Source organism: Crocuta crocuta, unplaced genomic scaffold (genome assembly GCF_008692635.1).
Source record: "Crocuta crocuta isolate KB4526 unplaced genomic scaffold, BGI_CrCroc_1.0 scaffold50, whole genome shotgun sequence".
NCBI lineage: Eukaryota > Metazoa > Chordata > Mammalia > Carnivora > Hyaenidae > Crocuta > Crocuta crocuta.
This window is the reverse complement of record NW_027527428.1, coordinates 2534325-2554331: the sequence shown is the minus strand read 5'-3', so window position 1 is coordinate 2554331 and position 20007 is coordinate 2534325. Positions and strand designations below refer to the sequence as shown.

The 20007-nt window shown below is 44.6% G+C and overlaps 1 protein-coding gene and 1 long non-coding RNA gene across 3 annotated transcripts in view; one reads left to right on the top strand and one right to left on the bottom strand.

The window, feature by feature from the left end:
* JPT1 (Jupiter microtubule associated homolog 1) overlaps positions 1-17417 on the top strand; it is a 17842-nt gene extending 425 nt beyond the window's left edge. The window contains exons 1-5 of one of the 2 annotated variants that reach the window (XM_077754345.1): positions 66-147; positions 9936-10078; positions 10440-10537; positions 11455-11473; positions 17150-17417. In XM_077754345.1, the coding sequence (XP_077610471.1) occupies positions 137-147; positions 9936-10078; positions 10440-10537; positions 11455-11473; positions 17150-17298 (420 nt within the window). In that variant the 5' untranslated portion in view covers positions 66-136 and the 3' untranslated portion in view covers positions 17299-17417. Of the gene's footprint in view, positions 1-65; positions 148-9935; positions 10079-10439; positions 10538-11454; positions 11474-17149 lie in introns of those variants that run through there. The other variant, XM_077754336.1, reaches the window with a different exon arrangement.
* On the bottom strand, positions 12259-20006 carry LOC144223584 (uncharacterized). Its single transcript, XR_013332759.1, has 3 exons — positions 19653-20006; positions 15232-15293; positions 12259-12798 (listed from the first exon to the last, which is right to left on the bottom strand). It is a non-coding gene; the product is annotated as an uncharacterized LOC144223584 (long non-coding RNA).
* Between the last annotated feature and the right edge of the window lies 1 nt (position 20007).

Here is a 20007-nt window from a genome sequence, read left to right as displayed (position 1 = left end):
GCGAGCCCGACGCGCCGGCCCCGCCCGACTCCCGCTCCTCGCCCATTCATTCCTCCCCGGGAGCGAGGGGTCGGTCGGTCGGAGAGGACCGGGGCCGCTCGTCCTCGTAGTGCTGCGGGCTTTCGGTAGTGAGGCCATGCGGAGAGGGTTCGTTTCCTTCCCTTTGCGGGGCGGCTGGCCGGGCTCCAGGGCGGTGGTCTTAGCCCCCACGTGCCCGGGCAGCCCCCAGGGCGTCCGGGTCAGGCCCCATTGTCCCACCTCTGGCCACGCGTTCTGGCCTCCGGCCCCGGGCAGGTAGCGGCCCCCCGCCCGGCGGTCGCCCCCTCCGGCCGCAGCGATCGAGTCTTACGGGCTCCTTCCTACCCGCTGGGGCCCGCCCGGCAGGTGGCATTTGTGGTCGGGCGAGGCTGGTCATCGTGACCAGCGATGGCTCGGGTCCTGGACGGGCCCAACCGTCAGCCCTCGGCGAAGTGCTTCCCCTCTGCTAACAAAGGAAAGACCCCCCTGCTCCTTCCCCTCCCGCGCCCACCTCCGAACGCGAAAGGGGGAGGGGGCGAGCCTGTCCGAGTGGGTTTTCTGCGCTCAAACCTTCGGTCCTCGGTCTTTGCATCCCACCTCTTTTCCTTCCCCCTTTGACGTTTGTCAAACGAGTTCTTCCCTGGCCGGGTTCCCTAGCTGGTGGAGGTTTCCTGTTCTTGGGCGGGGCCGGAGACATCCATTGTCTCTTCCGTACTATCTGTACCTGGGAAGCCGGGGCCTTTCTGGCCACAGTGGCTACCGTATTAGGGGAAGAGGGTACTGGGTGTTTGCACTCGGATCCTTTCCCAAGCCCTTGCCTGACTTGGTGGAAGGGTTTGGAACGGGTGGAAGGTGTCCACATTGTCTCGGCTAATTGCACACTGTTCTCTTTTAAGACGGGGCTACGGGCGTCTCTGGGATCCTGCTCAGGCCTTGTAGGAAGCTTCGGCTTCACTTTTTCTAGGCATCTATTCTTCCTTGATCACGACCCGCAGTCGCCCGCGGCCAGCCTGGGGGTCCTGGGCAAGTGGCACAAAGGGAGCCATTTTGTGGGGCTAAGGAGACAGCCGTGAAATAGCAGTGCCTCACAGGGGCTGGAGAACTTGGGGACAAAAAGCTGGCCTCAGCAGCGAGGCTTAGGCGGGAGGTTGGAAATGAAATCCTTTTTCAACTCATTCCTTTCCCTGACACAATGTAGAAAAGTGGGAAGGATTTAAAAAACTAAATGAGTGAGTCCTGGCAGGTTGGGGACCTTGAGTAGGACAGACCTACAAAAATACTGGTCACTCCCTCTTCTGTTGTCATCCTTGCAATGAGATCATTTTTTTTTCAGAGGACACCGGAACACGCCGAACCTTGGTGTTTTTCTTTTTGTGCCATGCGGTCAACTTTCTGCTGGTCAGACTGTAGTGACTGGAATGTGAAATTTTCTACGTTATTTTAAAAAAAAAAAAAAAAAAAAAATCGGGCTTTATCTTTCGCGGTTGAATGTAGTTTAGTGCTTCATACAGAATTTCAGTAACCAGGTCAAAGGAATCCTCAGGCCAGTTTTTTGATGGGTTTATTCCAAATGTGAGACTGAAACGGTTTTGGGTTCTGCAGAATAACTGCTTTCATTCACCTTTTGTCATCAATTTCCCTCCAGGATTGTGATCCCAGGACCGGAGCTTTGTCCTTTTATTTACTTCCTACCTTTCCTTCCTCTGTAATCTCACCTAATTTTCCTTCACTTGTTTCTGCTGTCATATTCTTCTGGCTCCATAAGCACATTGTAAATTTAGTCTGGGAGGGGATGATCTGCAAAGATCACATGGGAACTCTGGCATTTAGAGAGAAAGAAGAAAGAAAAAGAGTGATTTTTTTTTTTTTTAAATTGCTATCCACGGTACATGGGCTCAGTTTTGGGGAGTCTTAAGTAGGTAATCCTGGTTTAGTTGTCTTGTGTGGGTTAGAAAGGACAGGAGAAACTTAAAAAAAATAACATGGAAATGATTTCTGTCTTATGATCCAAATCCTTTGTTTGGGGATGTCTCACTGTTACAAACGGCCCTACAACACTGACGTCATCGGAGTAGGTATTACCTGCTCTTGAGGGGGAACACGGACCTTTAAAAAGTTGGCTGCTCAGAGCCTTGACTTTGTTTGTAAGCTGGTGTTTGGGCACTGGTACCTTTTTTTCTTTTTTGAAGGCCAGAAAATACTTCCCAGACCATTAGGGTCCTGGAGATTTTCATCTGGCTCAAATAATTCCTGAGGGTTTAATTATGATGGCAAAGAAAAAAATAATTCTAATCTCTAGGGAGTAAAGGAGATGACAAGGAAGCAAGTGAATTTTGATTTTATTTCAAGTGTTTTTTGTTGACTTGGGTACAAACAAGGGATAAAAACCTGGTTGCTTCAAACTGTAACATCAGAGAAAGCCTATTAAGAATTTATAACATACCTTTAACTATGATTTAAACCATTTAATTAAGCAAACCTAAAATTATCAGCTCTATATAATGTATCCCTGAATGCCTGAATACACTTAGCTGAATTCATATAATGAATTTAATCCAAGTGGATATTTAATATCTAAAACTTGAAAAATAAAAGTAGGTCTATAAATATTTTATATGTTACCAANGCTCCCCCCCCCCGCCCCCCCCCCTGCCCTACAGGGAAAATAATGACATTTTTATTTAGTGTAATATCCATATTGAGTTTTCCTGTGGACAGACACAAATTTGGGATCTAGGGGAGGACGCTGGAGGGCATGCAGAAGAAATATAAGACAGCCTAAGATGGGAAAACACGGAAACTAGTTAAAGCACCAGCTACCTAGGTGTGTAGGAAAATGAAAGAGAAAATGGCCTTGTGTGTGCTTCCTGTACTTTAGCACGTTGCGCACTTCGGTGCTGGCCAGGGACTGAGGATTTGGGTTCTGGTCCTCGTCTCTGTCAACTAACATTGGACAATTTCTTCAGTGGCTCTCAGGGCTTGACTTTGTGCTCTTAAAAATGAGGCTGTTGAACTAGACAGAACAGAGCCCAGCACACAGTCCCCCAAGGGCTAAATGCAGCAGGCACCTGATTTTTACATTCGTAAATGGCTGCAAAAAAAGATTCATTTCATGACTCGTGGAAATTACAGGAAAGTCAAATTGCAGTGTCTATAAATAAAGTTTTATTGGAACAGAGCTGCACTCGTTTGTTTGCATGTTGTCTGTGGCTGCCTCTGTGTCACATGACAGAGCCCAGTAGTTGCAAAAGACCACATGATCCACAGGCCAAAAATATTAACTCTTGGGCGGTTTACACTGGAAGGAGAGGATCTGCCATCCTTTCCTCCGTGTTCTACCTGATCTTCGAGCCTGTGGAGAGCTCTACGAGGCCGCTTTATGGGGGAGGGGGAGGTGTAAGAGATGGGCTGGGTTTTGAGGAATGCTTGAGGAAAGGGTGGAGAGTGCTCTAGGCAGGAATAGGGGGATGGGAGTGAATACCCCAAAGTGGAGATAAGCCAGAACTATTCTGGGGGAACAGTGAAGAAAGTGACCCGACTGGATTGATTGGTGAGAACTAGATAAGGCTGAGAGGTTGATAGTTTGTCACATTGCCTTGTATCTGCTGGCTTGTGGGTAGCGGGGACACCAGTGTTAAGGACTCTAGGCCACGGTGTCAGCTGCCCCCAAGGGAGCAGAGGAGCCAGATTTATGCTGAAAGGTCCAAGGGGGCACGGATGTCCACACATGATCACATGCAGTGGCCACTGGGAAAAGTAGTACTGGCAAAAGAAAGATTGTCAGGAAATTCTGGAACCCAGAAGGAGTCTTTGAAAGAACTTTAGGTTAGTGGCAATACAGAAAGATATGAAGTATAAAGGATGTTGAAATTCACCTGAAATCCTGTCTGAGAGCACAAACCCTGGATACCCTTGTGGTATATGTACTTTCAGGCATTTGTGTCTAGTTGTGATGCTAATAGCCACACCCGCTAAGTTCTAAGCACAGTATATTGTTGGATATCCTTAGGATAGTCTTATAAAGCAGTTACCACTAACCTCTTTTTCTAGAAGAGAAAAGCAGGGGCAACTGGGTGGCTCAGTCCGTTGAGCATCTGACTCTTGATTTCAGCTCAGGTCATGATCTAAGGGTTGTGGGATCAAGTCCATTTAGGCTCTGCACTGAGCATGGAGGCTGCTTGAGATTCTATCCCTCTTTCTCTGCCCCTCTCCTCTAAAAAGCGCCTCTCTCTCTCTTTTAAAAAACGAAAACAATGGGGCGCCTGGGTGGCTCAGTTGGTTAAGCGTCCGACCTCAGCTCAGGTCATGATCTCACGGTCTGTGGGTTCAAGCCCCTCATTGGGCTCTGTGCTGACGGCTCAGAGCCTGGAGCCTGTTTCAGATTCTATGTCTCCCTCTCTCTCTGCCCCTCCCCAACTCGTGCTCTGTCTCTCTCTCTCTCAAAAATAAATAAATGTTAAAACAAAACAAAACAAACATTAGAAAAGCAAAACAGAAGTTAAGCAACTTACCTAGGATCACAAAGCCAGATAAATGTATCTCTGCACATGTCATTTTATGTAACACGTCATTGGGCTTATGTTTGTCTTCTAAGATTTCTCATTCACTGTGTAATGGATAACATCTCACATCCATTAATGAAGGTAACTCTCACTCTGAATGTATACAGCTTTCTGGTGTATGGACATGCTTTGATAATTAAGCCCCTGCTAATGGACAGTTAGGGTATTCTCAATTTTATCTGTAGATGAACATTAAAAAATTTTTTTTTACATTTATTTAATTTTGAGAAACAGAGACAGAGCACAGTTGGGGGAGGGGCAGAGAGAGAATGAGACACAGAATCCGAAACAGGCTCCTGAGCTGTCAGCATAGAGCCTAATGCGGGGTTCAAACCCACAAACCCGTGAGATCATGACCTGAGCGGAAGTCAGATGCTTAACGGACTGAGCCACCCAGGCGCCCCTGTAGATGAACATTTTTAAAGGCGTATCCTTATATATATATATCTGGTTATCTAATTAGGGTAGTTTTTGGAAGTAGAAATGTTGGTTCATATAAAAAGCAAACAGTTGACACATATTATCAAAATGTCCTTTAGAAAGTTTGTACAGGGGCGCCTGGGTGGCTCAGTCATTGGCTCGGGTCATGATCTCAAGGTTCATGAGTGGGAACTGGAATCAGGCTCTCTGCTGTCAGTGCTGATCTTGCTTTGGATCCTGTCTCCCTCTCTCTGCCCCTCCCCCATTGGTGAGCATGTGTGCTCGCTTGCATGCACGTGCACGCTCTCTCTGTCATATATAAATATTAAAAATAAAATTTGTACACATAGAAGTTTGTATGAATCTGGCCCTAGTCTTGAAGAAAAGGGCTTTCTAAGTACAAGATGAAAGCCAGGAACCGTGAAAAGATGGACAAATTAAACTTGGCAAAAATACACATAATATTTGACAAAGGATGATATCACTAGTATATGAAATGCTCTTAAAAATAAGTAAAAGAGGGCACTTTGGTGGCTCAGTCAGTCAGGCATCCGACTCTTGATTTCAGCTCAGGTCATGATCTCATGGTTTGTGGGTTCAAGCCCCATGTGGGGCTTTGCGCCAACGGCATGGAGCCTGCTTAGGATTCTCTCTCTCCCTTTCTCCCTGCCCCTCCCCTCCTTTCTCTCTTTCTCTCAAATAAACTTTAAAAAATAAATACATAAGTTGAATAAGTAATTTTGCCTAGGTGGAACTTATTTTGGTAAATAAAATGAGTGAGGGATATATGTTTTATTTGTTTTATCAAAATGGTTAGTCGGTTAGCCCAGTGCAGGTTTCTCCACTGATGTGACATTTACTCCAGTGGCAGTCGTTCTGAGAGAGAACTCTTATCTTGACAGAATTCTGAGAAACTGGCAAACTCTTCATTGTGGTAAGAATTGTTAATGGATTTTCTCATTAAGTGATAAAACATAGGGGCTCCTGGTGGCTCAATTGGTTAAATGGCCGACTTCCACTCGGGTCATGATCTCAGTGTTCATGGGTTTGAGCCCCGCATCAGGCTCTGTGCTCACAGCTCAGAGCCTGGAGCCTGTTTCTGATTCTGTGTCTCCCTCTCTCTGCCAGTCCCCTAATCACGCTATGTCTTTCTCTCAAAAATAAATAAAATCATTAAATTTGTTTTTAAATACTTAAAAATCAGATTTGAACAACTCATTAACAAGCTTGATCCTAGTAGACATACAAAACATTGACAAAGACACATTCTTTTCAAGCATATATAGATCTATAGAATTAACTTCATATTAGGCCATAAATCACAGCTCATCAAATTTCAAAGGATTCATGTCACAGACTGTTGTCTGTGTTGTAATTAAAAGCTAGAAATTAATAAGCCAGCAAGACCCCTATGTTTGGAAACTGATGTACTTCTAAATAATGTATGGGTCAAAGAGGAAGATAAAGGAAAGGAGAAAATATTTAGAACGGAACAGTAGTTAAGAAAAAACAAAACTTGGAGGGGCGCCTGGGTGGCTCAGTCAGTTAAGAATCTGACTTGGTTTCGGCTTGGGTCATGAGGTCACAGTTTGTGGGTTCGAGCCCCACATGGGGTATGGGGCTCTGTGCTGACAGCATGGAGCCTGCCTGGGATCCTCTCTCTCAAATAGACAAACAAACAAAAAACTTGGAATGCCTTTAGAGGGGTACTTAGGAAGGCATTTATGTCGTGTTTAATTTTTCCTTTTCTTATTTTTTAAATGTATATTTTTCTCACTTTTTTTTTAAAGTTTAAATTTTAATTAGTTAACATGCAGTGTGGTATTGGTTTCCGGAGTAGAATTCATGGACTCATGACAACACCCAGTGCTCATCACAAGTGCCCTCCTCAGTGCCCACCATCCACGCAGCCCATCTCTCCCACCACCTCCCCGTCATCCCATAGTTCTCTATCACTAAGAGTCTCTTGTGGTTTGTTTCCCTCTTCTCTTTCCCCCTCCTCTTCCCATATGTTTCCTTTTCTTTTCTAATATAAGGAGCTGTGTTTGCAAATGACAACAGTTCTTTATTTGGAAACTTGGATGAAATGGACATCCTCCTAGAAAAATATTTCTCAAACTGATTTAAGAAATGGAAAACCGGGGCGCCTGAGGGGCTCAGTCGGTTAAGTGTCCGATTTTGGCTCAGGTCATGATCTCACGGTTCGTGGGTTCGAGTCCCGCATTGAGCTCTGGGCTGACAGCTCAGAGCCTGAAGCCTGCTTCGGATTCTGTGTCTCCCTCTCTCTCTGCCCCTCCCCCACTCATGCTCTGTCTCTCTCGGTCTCAAAAATAAAGTATAAAAAAAAAGAAATAAAAAACCAGACTACCTCTGTCCCCAATAATAGAATTGAATCAGTAATTAGAAAGTCTTTCCTTCCGTAAAACCATCTCCATTTTCTATGTTTTGAGCAGTGACAGGACGAGTTAAATTGAGTTCTTCCAGGGATGGGACACATTGGTCAACCCAAGGCAGGAAGCTTTGGAAATGGACAAGTGCTGGGTTTTCTTGCTGAACCGAAAGCTATAGACAAAGGTGCTTGGTTATCGAACATGCCATGAATCTTACACCAGTTTCTCATATGGATTTCCCCCTCGTGGCTAGTTGTTCACGTTTACCAGTGAGAGTACTACGGTGCAAGTGTGTACACGGGGCTCGCTGGCGAAGCCGAGATAGGAGGAGACTAGTATCGCTTTCCTTGGGCTTCGAAATTGGTCAACTTAACTTTTATATGTATAATCTTCCACTTTTAATTTTGTTGAAAATAAAAATGGAAATGCTTTCTGATATATAACAAGATACGCTTCTAAACTTTTTTGCAAATACATCCAGCTGAGCCTATGAGGCAAAGTCCGTTCGGTCTTCTGCCTTTGTCTAAAAGGGAACATCAGCCAGGCTGTTACTTGTGATACTTTCTGGCTTTTTCAGCTGCCTTGCATGTCGGATGACCTTACTATAAATATTATAATTTTTTTTAATGTTTACTTATTTTTGGGGCAGAAAGAGAAAGAAAGACCAAGTATGAGTGGGGGAGGGGTAGAGAGAAAGGGAGACAGAATCCAAAGCAGGTTCCAGGCTCTGAGCTGTCAGCACAGAGCCCAACATGGGCCCGGAACTCCCGGACTGCAAGATCATGACCTGATGTGAAGTTGGATGCTTCACGACTGAGCCACCCAGGTGCCCCTATATTTTAAAACAGCATTTTGTAGGGGCACCTGGGTGGCTCAGTTGGTTAAGCGGCTGACTTTGGCTCAGGTCATGATCTCGTGTTTCATGAGTTCGAGCCTTGCGGCAGGCTCTGTGCTGACAGCTCAGAGCCTGGAGCCTGCAGCCTGCTTCAGATTGTGTCTCCCTCTATTTCTCTGCCCTTTCCCTGCTCTTGCTCTGTCTCTCTCTCTCTCAAAAACAGATAAACATTGAAAAAATAATAACAAAATAAAACAGCATTTTGTACCTAAACATCCAGTGCTGAATTTTTAAAAACTTTTAATTTTTTTTGTTGAGAATAATCGATTAGTCTCAGGTGTACAACATAGTGATTCGACAATTCTATACGTTTATGAAATGCTCACCACGATAAATGTAGTCCCCATATAGGTTTGTTATATTGTTGACTGTATTCCCTATGCTGTCCTTTTCAGCCCCATGACTTATTTATTTTATAACTGGAAATGTGTACTGCTTATCCCCTTTACCTGGTTTGCCCACCCTCCCACCTGCCTCCCTTCTCTGTGTTCTCTGTTTGTGATTCCGTTTCTGTTTTTTAAATGCCTTATTTTTGAGAGACAGAGGGGGAGAGAGAGAGAGAGAGTGCACATGGGGGAGGGGCAGAGAGAGAGCGGGAGACAGAGAATCCAAAGCAGGCTCAGTGCTGTCAGTGCAGAGTTCCGATTCGGGGCTCAAACTCACAAACCAGGAGATCATGACTCGAGCTGAAGTCGACACTTAACCGACTAAACCACCCATGCGCCCCTATTTCTCTTTTGTTTGTTTATTTGGTTTGTTTTTTTGATTCTACATATAAGTGAAATCATGTAGTATTTGACTGTTTCTGTCTGACTTACTTCATTTAACATCATACCCTCTACATCCACCCATGTTGTCTGAAATGGTGGGGTCTCGTTCTTTTTCACGGCTGAGTAATATCCATTTTCCGTATCCATTCATCTGTCGGTTGCCGGGTAGGTTGCTTCCACATCTTGGCTACTATAATTAGACTGCAGTAAATGTAGGGGTGTATACACCTTTCCAAATTTGTGTTTTTTTCTTTGGGTAGATATCCAGAAGTAGAATTACTGGATCATACGGTGTTTCAATTATTTTTTCAGGAACCTCCATACTGTTCTCCACAGTGGCTGCACCAGTTTACATTCCCACCAACGGTGCACAAGGCTTCCTTTCTCTCCACCTCCTTGTCAACATTTGTTCTTTCTGCTCTGTCTGCTACTAGCCATTCTGACGACGTGATCCGGTGCTGACTTTATACCACAACAGAATCAGTTCCCTTTTCCCATTAGCGGCTCTCTCTTGGCGGGGAGGGGTGGGTAGGAGGAAGGAATGGGTGAGGGAAATGAATTTGAAAGGTGTTTGAGGGGCGCCTGGGTGGCTTAATCGGTTAAGCGTCCGACTTTCGCTTCGGTCATGATCTCGCGGTTCGTGGGTTTGAGCCCCGCGTCGGGCTCTGTGCTGACTGCCAGCTCAGAGCCTGGAGCCTGTTTCAGTCTGTGACTCCCTCTCTCTCTGACCCTCCCCTGCTCACGCTGTCTCTCTCTCTCTCTCTCTCCTAGAAATAAATAAAACATTAAAAAAAGAAAGAAAGAAAGGTGTTTGAAAACATTTATGCTGAGAAATGTTTTGGTATGATCTAAAATGGATGTTTTTTGCCATTACTCCAAGGGTTTTGCGGCCTCCAGGTGGTGGATCCAATTTTTCATTAGGCTTTGATGAACCAACAGAACAACCCGTGAGGAGGAACAAAATGGCCTCTAGCATCTTTGGGACACCTGAGGAAAATCCCCCTTCATGGGCCAAGTCGGCAGGTACTGCTTAAGTCTGTGACCCCTCTTCAAAGGGACAGGCCCAGCATGATAAACACTACAGCTGGTTTTGTGCTGAGGAGCAAACTCTAGCCCAACCATAATGAGATCAATAACCGTTAAATCTTGTCAGTGGAGGAAAGCCTGGGACTAAGAAAAGGGGAGGCACTGAGCCTGGGAGGAGGGGTCAGAATAGGGACTGAGGTCAGATGGGTTATTTGGTGCCTCTGTAGAATTCTCAAGCTCTCACTTAACCTGTTTGCTCGTTTTGTGATACAAGACTAACATGAACACCATTCGCGAAAGAAGCGTTTTGCTTTCGGTCTTTCTCTCCTCGTCCTCAAGAGAATACGTTTTCATTCAGGTGCCAAGTCTAGTGGTGGCAGAGAGGATTCTGAGTCGTCTGGACCCCAGAGAAGGAACTCTTCTGAAGCAAACTCTGGAGACTTCTTAGATCTGAAGGTCAGTGTGACAACAAGGGGAAAAGCAAGGCTGTGAGGTTAACCCAGTTTGGAAATTCACTTCCTTCCTGTTGTAATAAGAGCTTCAGTTCTGCCACTGGCGCTGTACCTAGAGGTGATTCGGGAAGGGACTGAGGCCATACTGGCGCTGGAAGATGGGTAACGAGTAAAAGTCAGAAAAGAGAGGTGACACAGCTGGGTCTGTTCAGATGCCTCTTCTACCAGTTGGGTTAGTCTCTCTCCTTTCACTATCGATTTTGGGAGCTTCTGGATCACACTTCCTACCTCAGTGGGGTATAGTAGTGTTTGTGAGGTCAAAGACTTGTTTTCGTAGTTGGCGAACGTCGCCCAGTTGTTCTGAGCTGAACTCCAGGAGAGTGCAGCCCGGGCGCTGTCATCAATTGTCTACAGAGGAGTGTGATCCCAGTGTCTCCAGGCAGGTGTCCAGAAGCCTGGTAGGGTGACCTCCAAAGTAGGGGCCTCAGAGCACCCAGAGGCGTCAGCTGTCCGAGTGTGGAAACACCTGTAATGGACTTTGGCATTTATAGAGGCCCCTCAACAGCTAGGATAAGGAGAAAGGAGAGGGAGCATGGAAACATAAACTTAACCAGTTTCACATTCTGAAGAAGATCCTCTGAATGCTAGTTGATATTGGGCCATCGGTGTAAATGTTAAGGGTTGTTTTTTTTTTTTGGCTGTGTTGGGTATCGCTGACACTGAGGCAGTTCGTCACGCAGCATTTTTGTATGGCATTGTCCCAAAGTGAGTATAAAGGTTGTAATGTAATTGTGTTGTGGCCTGACCCTGAACTTGGCTACATCAAAATGAACTTTCATAGTAGCCTCTCAGGACTGTGACTGCTTTATTTGTTACAAAATTAAAATCTGAAGTAAAATTTTAATTTCTTTTCTTTTCCAGGGAGAAGGCGACGTTCATGGTGAGTCCTTCTGAAGTTCACATTTCTGGTTCTGTAAATGGCTTTAGAAGAGAGCGGAATTTTTCTTGAAATCGTGTCTTGGGGAATGTAACCTGGCTTTGCCCCAAGGGCCAGCGTACACGGGAGAGGAAAGAAACACGAAACTGGGAAGTTAGCAAACATGGCCACGTGTGTGTCTGCCGTGGAGGGAGCAATGCCAGAAATGCACAAGAAAGCAAAAAGGGAGAGTCCTTCACACATATGTGTGCAGTAGGCAGGCTGGTGGCAGTTCCTCTTAATGAGAGCTTTTAAAAAATTTTTTTTTAAATTTTTTTTAATTTTTTTTTTTTAATGTTTTATTTATTTCTAGGAGAGAGAGAGAGACTGTGTGAGCAGGGGAGGGCCAGAGAGAGAGGGAGTCACAGACTGAAACAGGCTCCAGGCTCTGAGCTGGCAATCAGCACAGAGCCCAACGCGGGGCTCGAACCCACGAACCGCGAGATCATGACCTAAGCAAAAGTTGGACGCTTAACTGACTAAGCCACCCAGGCGCCCCTAAAATTTTTTTTAAATTTATTTCTTTCTGAGAGAGAGAGACAGCATGAACAGGGGAGGGTCAGAGAGAGAGGGAGACACAGAATCTGAAACAGGCTCCAGGCTCTGAACTGTCAGCACAGAGCCCGATGCGGGGCTTGAACCCACGAACCGTGAGATCATGTCCTGAGCCGAAGTCGGACGCTTAACCGACTGAGCCACCCAGGCGTCCCAATGAGAGCTTTTTAGTAGAAGGCTCTGGCATTTCAAGCTTGGCACACAGCATTTAATTTACAAACTTTGATTTTACACTGAGGTGCTTATTTAGCAAGATACTGGTAACTCTGTGATCTTGTGGCTGGTGATTTAGGAGGCAGATAGAATCCTCATCCATGTTACTAATTATATGTGGAAATGAGCTATAATCATTTCTTTAATGAGGTTAACTCTTTGAAGTACTTACTGGCAGTTCCTTACTAGGTGCCAGAGAACGACTTTTGCATGTAACAAAAGGCAGCAGGAATCAGGTGAAAGTTGACTGGGTGAAATGCAGCAGCCGGAAGGCCCTCTGGTGCAGAAGGAAGACCATTATTACATTTTGTGAGGCAGCCTTCCCGTGAAACAAGTGTTCAGGAACCAGACTCCTCTTCTGCCCTCTCAGATGGCATTAATGATGGACATGGTGGGAAGAGAGTCTGTCGGACCTTTGTGAGTGTCACCTGGGTTCTTCCTCCGAGGACAAATCACTTTCTCGCTGGACTGAAGATGTATCAGTTATTGTTCATGTCCAGTGTGTTCTGTCTGAAAAGACTCTTCCGGAAGTTTAAAAAAAAAAAACAAAAAAAACTTCAGTCTTTTCAGTTTTGCTGCTTTTCATATTCTGAAATACTTCTACTAGCACAGCTTACTTAGCAAGAATCAGTTAATCCTTAGTCACTACTTTGGGCAGTGGATTTGGTTAGGAATTTGGGAAGCCTGGATTAGTATGAGAGGCCCTGATGGAGTTATGAAAAAAATGTGTTGGGGCGCCTGGGTGGCTTAGTCGGTTAAGCGTCCGACTTTCGCTTAGGTCATGATCTCGCCGTTCGTGGGTTTGAGCCCCGCGTCGAGCTCTGTGCTGACTGCCGGCTCAGAGCCTGGAGCCTGTTTCGGAGTCTGTGACTCCTTCTCTCTCTGACCCTCTCCTGCTCATGCTGTCTCTCTCTCTCTCTTTGAAATAAATAAAACATTAAAAAAAAAAAAATTAAAAAAAAATGTGTTACTTGACCTGCTAATAGTACTTCTCCCCCAGCTTGGTTTGTTTCAGATTCTTCAGGTGAGCAGTGCACACTCATGAAATTCCCATGAAATGACAAGGGGCATAATAATCCAAGATCTATCTGAGGGAGTAGAGGTCAACCCTGATTCTGTTGCCAGTTTTACTTTGGAGCCAAGCTGTTCTGGTTTAAGACATTCTGTTTGGATCTAAGGAAGATTGCCGTTCTCTCTCGGAGAATTAAACCTAGAGATGAATAAAGGGAGCAGTGGAAATCTGTAGCAGAGGGAGCAGGTCTGCAGAATTTAGGTACAAGTCCTTCCTGCCTTCAGGCAAGTTAGATACTCTGCTGCATCTCCTGCTGTTCTGATTGTTTTACCCTCCCAGGGAACCACTTTACCAGACGTAGGTGTCTGGTCAATTCTCTCGTTGATGATGTGCCAAAGAAGAAAGACAAGTCAGGAGTGTATTAGATGTGTATTATGGTAGAAGTGTTTGTGTTTAAAGTCCCAGTTTTCAGTCATTAGGTTCAACAGGCAAAAGCTTTCTTGGTCAGGTCCTATGTAAGTTTCTAAAGCGTCTCAGTTCCTGTACTTACTATTTCATTACAGACTAAGGGGGCAGAGTAACAGACTAGCCTCCATTCTTTCCGGCTGGAGCATTTCTGAGTAGACAAAGGAGCATTTATTTATTTATTTATTCATTCATTTATTAAAAATGTTTATTTATTGGGGGTTGGGGGCAGAGAGAGGGAGAAAGAATCCCAGGTAGGCTCTGAGCTGTCAGTGCAGAGCCCAACGCAGGGCACGAACTCATGAACCATGAGACTCATGACCTGAGCTGAAGTCTGACACTTAACTGACTGAGCCACCCAGGTGCCCCCAATAAAAGGAGCATTTAAATTAAGGTCTACTGTGGTTTATTCTCCATATGTGCTTTTTTTCTTTTTTGTTAGGTTATCTAGTTGTGAAAGACAAAACAGTTCCTTTAATGTAAGCGAAAGAAGGGGTGCCTGGATGGCTCAGTCGGTTAAGCATCAGACTCAGTATTGGCTAGGGTCATGACCTCATGGTTTGTCACATCAAGCCCCATGTCAGGCTCTGCACTGCCACTGTGGAGCCTGGTTGGGATTCTTTCTCTCTCTCCCCCTCTCTCTGACCCCTCCTGATCACGTACCCACTCTCTCTCAAAAGACAAAAGAAAACAAACCAAAAGGTTTGTGAGCTTTGATTTACCCAAAAGGCAGTAGGAAATTTAAATAATCATGGTAGAGCTGCGAGGTAACGGGTTCTGTAGAAGTACTCATAATTGCTTGATCCAGGCAGCGGGAAACTGAGCGCCTGTGCAGCGGTGAGGCCAAGTCCTAGCAGCAGCAATGAAATTGCTTGAACTGATAGGCTGGCTGGCTCAAGCGGAGTTCATGCCCTGTATTCGTCCATCTTGGATTGTTTCAAATTGTGGGTTTTTGGATTTTGTTTGTATTTGTGGCAAATGGGACATATTTTCCTAGGTTATTTACGGAACATTTATCAGAGGACTTGGGTCTCATTGCCGATGCATTTGATCCTGTTTTCCTGTGCAAACGAGTGTAGCAACAGGAAACTAAGGGGTGACCCTTTCTTACCAAGCTTTTAGTTCATCACCACGAGGGCTGTCAATCTGGAAAGCTCCATACTCATTTTTCCTTGTAGCTGAATACTATAGAACATCATGTATGTTATGTTACTTTTATAGAATGTTCCAAAAATTCATAAAAGAAAATGTCAAAAGCAGCAGTAGCAGATTTTTGAGATTTTGTTGAGTTTCTCATTGAAGACCTCTTCCCCCTTGGACCTCTCGGTATCAACTGGCTAAATCAAAACTTGGTACGAGTGCTTTTTGGAACATGAAATTTTAATGGTTAGTCTCTGAGGAACTTAAACAACTTACTTTTTTTCAAAATGAGAACTTTCCGTTGGTATCCAGTACGGGGGCCATATGAATTTCTTACCTGGTATAGATCATAACCAGTATTCCTGATTCACTGCTTCCAGGGCTTTGGAACTCCTTAATCTGGGGGAGGAAATAAATGTCTTTAAGGTAGCTTTTCTCCCAAGTTTTATAAATTTATGTTTGGTTTCTTGCACTGAAGTTGCCTTTGTGTGTGTGAGAAACAGAGAGATTGAGGAGGAGAGATTTTATTCTAATGATTTAAAAAAATTTTTAATGTTTGTTTTGAGAGAGTACATGCACGCATGTGCCCACAGGCAAACAGGGGAGGGACAGAGAGAGAAAATTCCAAGCAGGCTTCATGCTATCAGTGCAGAGCCCAACTCAGGGCTCGATCTCATGAACTGTGAGATCATGACCTGAGCAGAGATCAAAAGTTGGACACTTAACCAACTGAGCCACCCAGGCACCCCAAGAAATTTTATTCTAAAAATATTTTTTTATTTTTTGTTTGTTTATTGTCAAGTTGGTTTCCATATAACTCTACGGGTTTTTTTAATTTTTATTTTTGGGAGATACAGAACATGAGTTGCAGGAGGGGTAGAGAGAGAGAGGGAGACACAGAATCTGAAATAGGTTCTAGACTCTGAGCTGTCTGCACAGAGCCCAACATGGGGCCCCAACTTAGGAACGGCAAGATCATGACCTAGACCAAACCGACTGAGCCACCCAGATGCCCCAAGAGATTTTATTCTAAAGCAGGTGTTCAATTATGCAACTGAGTTGAATTTGATGGTTTAACACTAAAATGAGACCTGGCATTTTGTTGTCAGTTTTGACTTCGAACAAAGTCTTTTCCAAGTTTGGAAAGTACCTCATTAAGAATATATGTTTCTTGGGAATTTCACAGATTAGTAAATCATCAAGCAGTCTCTAGGATGTTGGATAACTGTACACTAAGTCAGAAGACTTTTACATGGAAAGTACCTGGTTAATATAAATGGGAGTGATCTGATAAATGGAGATAGTACCAGTCAGTAGGGGAAAGGTAGACTAATAAATGATGTTGGTATAGTTGGTTATCTTTGTGGTTAGAGAAAGAAATCAGGCTCACCTAGTAATCATGGAAATGAAACATAAAACAGGAATGAAATAACATCTCACCCATCGGTTTGGCAAATACTAAAGTGAGGTGATTATCAAATGATGGATGTGCAAAGGTGTATGGACAGCGTAGTCTGACATGGGCTAGGGGTAGAACATGGCCCAGCCTCCTCTACGGAGGGGGATGTGTTCAGATTGAAGATGGTAGCCCTTGTCTCCCCATGGGCACCTTTTCCCGTCTATATACATTACAGCTTTGTTTGGAATGATTGGGTCAGTTTTAATTTTCACTATCAGCCGAGCGAATGCAGTACAATATTATATCAAATATACCTAATCATGATGAAATACTATAAAGGAATTAAATAGGGTGAATTACAAAATAATTACAAAATAATAATAAATGTATATAAATATGGGTAAATTTTTCCAAGCATAACAAAAGGAAGTTGATATCATTTAAGTTAAATACAACAACAGAAAACCCCCCAGAAGTATGTATTTAATCTGTTGGGAGTAAAATGCACTTATAAGTAGGCAGTAAATGGAGGGACTAGAATGGACATAATTCAGAGCAGCCCCTCTGGGAGTTGGGAGAAGAGACCCACGCGGAAGCGGGCTTCTAATTTAAAATACTACGTCTTCATATTATTTGTACAGTGTAGAAGTGAGCACACACAGAAAAAGGCCTTGGGGACAAATATGACAAAACACTAACAGTGGTTAGTGGGGGGTTATGGGAACACGGTTGAATGACTGTTGTCCTATATCTGTAGGTACGATTTGAACCATCCTCAAAAAAAAAAAAAAAAAAGACTCTTCATCTTCCCTAGAAATAGTTCTTAGTAAGCCTGAACCTCCTTCTGTTTTTCTAGAAAATGTGGACACAGATTTGCAGGCCAGCCTGGGGCAGAGCGAGGAGAAGCCTGTGCCCGCTGCCCCTGTGCCCAGCCCAGTGGCCCCGGCCCCGGCGCCGTCCCGAAGAAATCCCCCTGGCGGCAAGTCCAGCCTCGTCCTGGGTTAGCTCCAACTCTCTTGAACTCTGTCGTTTTATTTGTTTGTTTTCTCCATGCTTGTGAACTGCACAACTTGAGCCTGACTGTACATCTTTTGGATTTGTTTCATTAAAAAAGAAGCACTTTATGTACTGCTGTCTTTTTTTTTTTTTTTTTTTTTTAAAAGAACAGGTTTCCCTTTATGTGTCCTCATCCCTCCGGGTCTGTGGGCTATGGCATGAGTGTTTTCTAGTAGTAGATTGGAGGGGAAGTTTTGTGACGCTTAGTATGGTGTTTTTAAGAATAATCTGGTTCCAAATGTGTTAGAGGATCTTTTGTACTGAGGTTTTTAAAACCCTTTCCTTGTCAGCTTTACTTGGGTTTTCCAAGCCGTGACTGGGCAGACCAGTAAACAGGCCCCAGGCATGTTCCTCCAGGCTCCCAAACACAGGGTTGTCTTCATGCCAAACCTATTCGTTGTAGCCCTACCTTGTCAGTGCCCTTTGCTAAAAGCATCTTCCTGTGCCATATGGAACAGTAGAGGCCTGTGCCTCATGCCTTGCTGCCTGCAAAGCAAAAAACAAAAACAAAAAACACAAAAAACTGCCTTTTTAATTTTTGGACCTTAAGAAATAAGCCAGATACTAACTCAACTAGCTGATGAGCTCCGCCTGCTGCTCTTGCAGAAGGCTTCGATGTGCACTCAGACCGACAGCTTCCAAGCGGTAAAGCAAGCAAGGGCGGTGACCACACAGAAGTGGGTCTTCGTCATGAACAGACCCCAAGGGGGGCAGTGCTCTTCTTAGATAACTTGAAGCCGTGTGCATGATGCTGGTGCTTGACCATGAACCGAAGTCCCATCCTTAACATGTGTGTTGTACTTAACAATCCTGGACTGTTGCTTAAAGTAAACAATGTACAAATTTTGAACATTGTGTCCTGTGTCATCTTTTTGAGATTGTTTCACTGTTCTCTTTGTTCAGTTGCTTTTTTTCTTTACTGTAAATCCTGTTGCCCAAGAACTGAGGAGTCGCTAAAGTTAAGAGACTACTGAAGGCCCAGAAAGGTAAGTGGGCTTCTCTTGAAAGAAAACAGGTTTACAGTCCTAGCAATTCAAAATGCCAAAAAGTTGACTGATATCTGTGGTAATAAAATACCGGAATAATATGGACAAATGATAAGCAAAATAATCATTAGGTAATATATTTTAGACTCTTCCACCCACCCTCTGTGCTGGTGGTAACGTGTAATTTTTAAGTCCTCTCCTCCTCCAAGGTGCTTCTCAATGGTGGCTGGTTGCAGCAGAGGACTCCAAAGGAAGGGGAGGAGGATCTGAGCAGACAGATGATAGGAAAGCTCTTTGTGTTCTAGGCAGAAAGTTCCAGATCAGCCTACTATATTCAGTGTCCAAATTGGGCATGAACACTTGGCTTCTGGGTCTGGCTGCACTACTACTCAGCTGTGTTCAGGCTTGTCATCTGGGGACCAGTTTCCTATCTTAAAGAGCAAGACCTTTGAGACGATGAGCATAACCACTGGCTCACTGGGACATTTCTTGGGGAAGAAGAAGGGTGTTTATAGGTTCTGGGAGTATAAAGCTTTTCTCCCTTAAGGTGCAAAGAAAGCATTTGCAAAATGGAGAATCAACAGCTTTGGTATAGGATCCATCCGATTTTATGAAAACAGGTTAGCCCTACAAATACTAGCCTGAGTTATGGTTTCTATTAGGACTCTTTGGAGGTACCAACAGGTCCCCTTCTTTGATGGGGACGCTGGAAAAGAGATGGCCCCGATTTGTGTCACACTTGTACCTTGGCTTTATTTTTTGAAGATAGGTGCCTAATCAAAATTCAAGTGTTGTGAGGGAGGGACAATTTTGCCAATCATTCTGATTCTCTCAGAACAGACTTTAGGCGATTTTACATAACATGTTAAGAGTGTTAAATTTCCTACTTAGAAAGCTTAGGGTCTACAAAGTGGAATCGAACAATCTTAAGATGATGATGGCAGAACAATCTATTTCGTTGGCAGTTTGGACTTTATACCCAGTTTGTGACTTGAGTGGGAAGGAGGGGGGAAATATTGGAGGCCTCACTATTGCTTATGCCGATTACACCTCTTCTTGAGGGTTTTTTAATTAGATCACTTTAGAAGGAGAGGCTAGTCGCCCCTTTGTAGTGCGTCTGTTACAACATTGGTTTGGAAGTGTTGGGTGCTCAGATGGGGAACCTGAGGGAAGATGGGTCACTTAATCAAATCTGAGTTTATGGTTTGTAGGTATGTATGTTTGGATGTAGTCAGGAAGTTGAAAAAAACAGGGGGCTGTAACTGTCAATTCTAGAACAGAGCTGTCCTTTCCACAGAAAGGACCTTCCCCTATTACCTGAGCTCGTTGGAAATCGTGTCCTCCGGGTGGAAATGGATGCATAAAGTGGACGCTCCCAACTCTGGTTTGTGAGCTCGTCTCTTAGGAGCTCTACTCACACAAGCCAGGGTCTTCAGTCCTTCACTTCAAAGCTACTGGGAGCCCCCATGATTCGGGCCTTCTGGGAGTTCTGGCCCGGGGCCCCGGCGCCTTCCCGCGCCCGTCCCACAAGCAGAGAGGGCAGAGCTGTGTCGGTGGCCCCGGGACTCGAGGTCTCGACTCTAAGCAGGGTGGAGCCAGCCCCACAGGATTCACCCGTCGCAGAATCTGAGACTCGCCGGGTCCCGCCTGGCCGAGGGGGTACGTTGCCCGC